Source organism: Larimichthys crocea, unplaced genomic scaffold (assembly GCF_000972845.2).
Source record: "Larimichthys crocea isolate SSNF unplaced genomic scaffold, L_crocea_2.0 scaffold2543, whole genome shotgun sequence".
Taxonomy (NCBI): domain Eukaryota; kingdom Metazoa; phylum Chordata; class Actinopteri; family Sciaenidae; genus Larimichthys; species Larimichthys crocea.
In genome coordinates, this window is record NW_020853378.1 from 1 (window position 1) to 6,376 (window position 6,376).

The 6,376-nt window shown below is 38.8% G+C and overlaps 1 protein-coding gene across 2 annotated transcripts; it reads right to left on the bottom strand.

The window, feature by feature from the left end:
• Positions 1 to 6: 6 nt before the first annotated feature.
• LOC109139491 (cAMP-responsive element modulator-like) lies at positions 7 to 5,838 on the bottom strand. Of its 2 annotated transcripts, XM_027275920.1 has the most exons (5): positions 5,709 to 5,838; positions 5,146 to 5,292; positions 4,536 to 4,688; positions 1,310 to 1,454; positions 7 to 219 (listed from the first exon to the last, which is right to left on the bottom strand). In XM_027275920.1, the coding sequence occupies exons 2-5, from the start codon at positions 5,240 to 5,242 to the stop codon at positions 75 to 77; spliced, it is 540 nt and encodes a 179-aa protein (XP_027131721.1). In that variant the 5' UTR covers positions 5,243 to 5,292; positions 5,709 to 5,838; the 3' UTR covers positions 7 to 74. The 2 variants fall into 2 exon arrangements, with proteins under 2 accessions (XP_027131721.1, XP_027131722.1); XM_027275921.1 differs by lacking the exons at positions 4,536 to 4,688; positions 5,146 to 5,292; positions 5,709 to 5,838 and adding an exon at positions 3,703 to 3,851.
• Between the last annotated feature and the right edge of the window lie 538 nt (positions 5,839 to 6,376).

The following is a 6,376-nucleotide window of genomic DNA, read 5'->3' on the forward strand; positions in this document are numbered from 1 at the left end:
GTGTGTGCATAAGCAAAACCAGAGTCCACAAACACAGTCCGCACATACAATCCTGGCTCTTCCAGTTACAGGAATCACTCAACTTTGTGTCCATAGATGTCTTTTAAGGCTCTGAGCTCCTCAATCAGAGTCTTGTTTTGATTTTCGAGCACGGCCACACGGTTTTCGAGGCATCTGACATATTCTTTCTTCTTTCGTCGACACTCCCGGGCTGCTTCCCTGGAAGAAACAACAACAGTTACTGCGAATGAAAGAATCCCTAACATCCTGGCTTTTGTCCCAGAAATCACAGACAACACATAAATCAATTGACACCAAAGGCAGGGGGGGAAGAAAGACGCTCACATGACGAAAACTTTTCTGACGTGGAATCAGAAATGACGGTGATAATTACGAACATGTTTATTACATTGGATACCTTCAGGATAGGACTTCACATAATGGAGTCAACAAAAGGAGACGGACGTCATGAACAAAACCAAAGAGAAAAAAAAAAGTCTGCAAGGCTGATGACTGATCGTAGTAAAATCATCATGTGGGAGGACAAGGAACATGCAAACAAGAAAAGTGTGTGTCAGTGCCAGTAGTGACACAAGGCTGTTTACATCAAACACACAGTAAGCTCAAAGAATTCAACAGAGAGCAAACAAGGGCATGTTAGAAGCGGAGGGGAATCAATTTATCTCACCAGCAAACCATACTTATTCACACAGAAACTGACCTCTCTACAAACACAGCTGCACTTGTCATACTACTCCTCCATCCAAACACACGTTACGGTGTAGATAATGTCGAGACAACCTAAGAATTATCAGCTAAACGCACTGGATGGAGAGGAATCATGTGGTGGAATGATGACAGGCTTGTGCATCTTATTATTATATGCTCTTATTGTCATCCATTGTCATTTGGCATTTGCTACGTGCACCTCCAAGAGTACAAGATGTGACTGAAAATACTGATGTGTTTTAGGCCAAGACTGATTTTAACGTCAAGGTGTTCCAATAACGATACAATGGCTGATATTTGAAATGATAGAACATTTTTGGTAAGGATTTAATAGTTTTTTAACAGAAATGTGACCAAGATATGGTGTAAGTGGGTCATTTTACAGTTAAAAACTTAATTGGTCTTTGCTCTGTTGGAGAAACAAAGAGACTCGCTCTGAAACAAACAAGATATAACATGTTAATTAGTGAGTGTTTGTACAGCACATCCTCCTATTTCCAGTCTTTATGCTAAGCTAAGCTAATTGGCTGTTAATCAGCATACTTGATTCATTATCTGGTGTGTGAAAGGTCATCTCTACCTGTTCTTCATCAAGCGGAGCTCCCTCTTTTGTAAGTTGTCCTCTGTGGCTTTGGGGTTGCTATGAGTGCTGACCCCTGCCATCCCCTGTGGGAGGCTGGAGCTGGGGTTACGCAGCTGGCAGGCAGTCAGGTCACCTGCAGTGCCTGGGGAGACACAAAACAACACGTCAGTCAACAGGATTGAGTCCCACCAGCGATTTGTAAATCCATCACAAAGCTTGTGTGAAATGTCCTTCCAAAGATCAGAGCAGTTGCGAGCTGGTTTCAAAGAGATTCGCACAAACTGTGCTGCACCAATGACACTTAAGAAATGGCTTAGCTTGAAATGACTTCAGTAATGTGTAAATCAATTGCTTGATGACTTGTACCGCCATGCAATCAAGCAATTTACTGGAAGTCATTGTAGCTTTACAGGCTGCAATATAACTGCTATACAACAAAAGTTTGAGCGGTGCATGTGATATATTGAAGATAATTGCCAATCTGTGTAAATGTAGGTATTACTTTGTTACATAAACACGAGTTAACAGTATTCATGCACTTTAGAATGTGTGAAATATCTGATGAGGCTAACCCAACCACCCCTATTTGGTCAGTTAGGTTAATGTTATTAGCACAACATTGTGTTGTGTTATGTATATTGTGTAATTTTAAAATATTCCCAGTTTACATCATCACTAACAGAACTGTGATGAGGTGTCAGGTTAGGGTTTGTGTCCACATCTGGCAGAAAGATGCTGTCAGGGCACCAGGGAGTGTAAGGTATGAGAGAAAAAAAAAAAACCCTGCTGCACGTGGGCCTTGTTTCTATGACAACGACATCTTGACAGTTTGCTACTAGCTGGACAATGAGACTGTGTTTGTATGACAGAACAATAATGCAGATAATATAAAAGGTAATATATTAGCATTACTGTATTGTTATTTTTGTTTATTTTGTCAGTTAGTTATGCAACAGTTACACCTGGCACAAACTGGCTGTAAATAATCCCTACGTAAGAACTAGTTTGTGTGTTGCAACCTGGTTTAAGTGAATTATAACAATATTATTGTGACATCTATCAAAAATAAGAAGAAAAACAAAGTAAAATTCATCTTGAATTTCTATTGTGTGTTTTGCCTCTTATTTGGCAAATGAATGACCCTCAACTGTAACCATGGCACCCAGTGTTATGAGAGAGTGTTGTGAGAAGTGAAAGAAATGGAGGTGCTGGTTCATTTAGATGATATTATCATATGTATATTATTAACATGATGTCAAGATTTCATTTTCATCAGTATTAGTATATTGCAACATCCTGACATCAGTGACAATCAGTAATGGGCTCATCTCCACTTCATAAAGACACTGCCTAAACGATCCTGTGACTCATAACCTTTTAAAATATAACTTTTGTCTTCCTAAACCAGAAGCTCTTCTCCTCAGAGGTTGTGTCAGATGTGTGTGAGAGTGCAACCGAAAATACTGTAAATTCACTGTAAGTTAAATGTATTTCAGATGTTCAAGATTTATTATATGCTCATTTAATGTGCGCTGTGATGTGATCATAATAATAATGATAAATAGATATGATTAGAAAGTATAAGTGAGTGAATTCCACATTTCATTCATTCTCAAACTGGTGTGTAACGCTGTAAAAGAAACTCACATTGAGAAATTCTTCCCTTCTGTTCTTTGTTTGCTCAGTGCCAGCAGAATTCGCTGCCCCTCACATCATGTAATACGCCAGTGATTAATTCTGTGATATGTTGGAATCACAAAAGGAACAGCATATAATCACGGCCTGGCCAGTGACTGACGTCAATGCACATCTTATTCTCTGGTTCGCATTTACATGTCTCTGCTGGGGGCCTGTTCCAGGAAAAGAAGCGACGTCAGCCACTGCTGCTATGTGCTGTGAGTGGGCAGAGCACTGAAGCATTTCACAGAGAGAGGGAGAGAGAGAGAGAGAGAGAGAGGCAGAGGCAGAGAGAGAGAGAGAGAAGCAGAGTGAATCAGAGAGAGAGAGTATGACTGAGGAGACAAGCGGACACTGTGAAAATGTTTCTTATCGGAGTAAGCTTGCTGCAGCTGACTGTGGAAGATGAAGTTTTCAGTGATCCTTTGCTACTTTTTTTAGAGGAGCTGACTTGTGATGTTGCTCGAGAGAATTATTGAACTTTCTAATGTTGGTTTGGTAGAAAAACTGAAAAAAAAAAACACTGAAAAAAACCTGTTATGTCTGAAAATCTAATTAAATTCCAATACTGTCAAATGAATTGTTATTATTTTCTGACATTAATAATCACTAACTACATTTTAAGAGATGCCTAAATGAGTATTTCAACTGAACAACAAAGTAAAATGTCTATTTTTAAGCTCTGGAAGTAAAAGAGATGATAGCAAACATACCTGTTTCTGTCTCATCCCCAGTTACAGCCATACTGTATCTACTCCCAGGCTTTCCAAGACAAACTGTCGCCTTCAGAGTCTTCTCTCTGACTGAAATGTTACCACAGCCAACAGCGAGGCTATGTGTGTAATTTACAATTAGAGGCATTGACATCACTATGACATCACTGGCCTCCTGATGTCAACAGTATGGTTTGCTCTTTCCCCGACACAGAGCTATGAGTCAGGGGCTCTGCTGTTTGTCTTTGGAGAAGGAATTTTTCTTCAGCTGGAGTGGAGCGAAACAGCTCGCTAAAGATCAAATGATCTGGACTTCAATTATTCAGACCTTTTATAAGGTTCATAGTGTAAGCCAAAAATAATATTTGATAATGTTTTGAGTACTTTCATTGCTATAATCACATTTATATATCTTGATAAAAACATCATTGCAACATGGTTTAATCACCAGAGTGTTACAGGCATATCATGACTGTTATTTCACCCTCACTGTATGTCTCAGGAAGGCTTAGTGTGTGTCAGACATTCACAAATAAAATCTACACTATACTACCAAGTTACTCGTATAGCCAAGTTACTATGTGTACGTATACGTAGGCACTGTCGAAGCAAAACATAATCTCTCGACGGATTCCTTTTTTACTCACAGCTCAAGCAGCTGGCTCCCTCTGCAGGCATTACAGAGGTAAACATGCTGAGCTTGTCCCCACCATGAGAGGGTTGTTCTCATGGTGGAGAAGACACTGGAGCTTTTAGAGGCAATAGGACAGAGCTGCAACAGAATTTGTGGTGACACTTCTATAATACACGGAAGTCTGGTTATCAAGTGTTACCTGGTAACTGGGCCATACGAAATCGATGCATGCAGTCCACCACACTGTAGTATTGAGGGGTGGTTGCACGAGGATCAGGTGTCCTGGTCATGGACTCCGATGGCACGTTCTGTCCCCCCCTGAGCATAAAGTTGGTGGGACCTTGATACATCCCTAATGGGAAGGTAAAATGATGAAAATGACAAGTAAAGTAAGTTAAGTAAGTAAACAGTTCATTAATAAATGACTTACTCTAATACATGAGCCTAAATAAGCAGAAGTGACAAACATTACCATCAACAAACGTCAGAGAGTCAGAGTCAGAGATAGGTCAAAAGTGTTTGCCAGACATAAAGCAAGAGACTTGGAATAAAGTGGAATGTCTATTAGGCTGTACTCTTGTTTGTGTGTGTCAACTTTTGGGACCGTTCCCTTCATATATTAAATAATTCAGCAGACATGAATGAAACAAAAACTACCACTGGCTGTTTAATTCAGTTTTCTCATTATTATTCACAGTGGTCATGGTAGGACTGTTAATGACAGTAGCTGTGGTAATGGTAATCACTATTAGTCATAGAAGAGTTGGTAGACACATAAGGGTCATTTCAGACATGCTTACTGGACTTACTGTGGCTGGTTTGCTGGTAAACATGTGTATACACGGGGCACACCTGGGGAACAGGTGTACACGTCTGACATTTCTCTTTTTTCTTGACTTGGTTCATTCTGACAGGCGCTTGGCTCCAGCCGCACTTTGGCTCCACTCTGGTTTCTCCTTGAGGATTTAGACAGGGTCAGAGTTAGTATGTTCATGTGCACCTACACAGTGCAGATGTCTGGTAATAACAGACACAGGAAGACTAAATAAATAAGAGCTGCCAATATTTGTGTTGTTACCATTTAATCCTCCTCTCACCAGAGTCCTAAATAGATTTATCCTTACAAACAAATAATAAACAAAAAAAAGAGTTTCTCTGTCACATCTTAATACTTTCTCTGATTTTAATTCATTCATTACTGAGTAAAAAATTAGATTTTTAGGCATATGTTAACATAAAAAAACATTTCTAAAGCTATCAAACTGAAACCGGTAAGTGTCCTGTTAGCCTACCTAGCATTAAACAAGCTGTTAGGAGCTCATTTAGTTCACTTATTTCTACCAGCAATTAATAAATGTGAATTATGCTTTACCTGTTTTTGCAGTCGGATATCTAAAAGAGATTAGAAAGCTTCAGTTCAAATGTTGCTATACATTTTGTTTATAGTTAGCATTATTTCAAATATTGGTCAAACCAAGGGACGTTAGGCAGATTTCTTTTTGACGGTTCTGATTGGTTGATTTTCTTCCCATTCATAACAAATATAATATAGTTGTAATATTATGTAAGATTTATTTTGGCATATACACATACCAATATTTCTGTTGATATTTCTCTCCTGTCACGATTTTATCAATTCACAGTGACTCATTTTTGTAACAAAATATCATAGAACATAGAAAACACACGTTTAAAAATAAAAAATAAAAAACACTAAGAGGTGTATAACTAACGCAAAGGCAAAAATGTGTGTCTTGTTTAACTGGGATGAAGATATGATTAAATATTATAACCAAACAGAATGTTCCGTTTTATTTTTAATACTCAATTCCTACGAGGTTTCCGTAGTTTTAGGCGATACCATGGAGATATGGGTGGCCCTTAAACTTAAATCCGCGTGGCTGTGGTGTTATTCTCATACGTATGTGCAGATATAGGATACGGTGTTTAAAAAAAAATAATAATAAAGACACTTTATGGTGGTAAAAAGCAAAAAAAAGGGCGTTATGAGCGATTTACTCTTGTTCATAACACCCCCCC

Excerpts from the sequence above, each read along its gene's own strand:
- LOC109139491 (XM_027275920.1), bottom strand. The coding sequence starts at position 5,242 with ATGAACCAAGTCAAGAAAAAAGAGAAATGTCAGACGTGTACACCTGTT. Across the intron at positions 4,689-5,145 it reads TTACCAGCAAACCAGCCACA|GGATGTATCAAGGTCCCACC; the intron begins GTAAGTCCAGTA and ends CCTTCCCATTAG. Across the intron at positions 1,455-4,535 it reads TCGTATGGCCCAGTTACCAG|GCACTGCAGGTGACCTGACT; the intron begins GTAACACTTGAT and ends GTGTCTCCCCAG.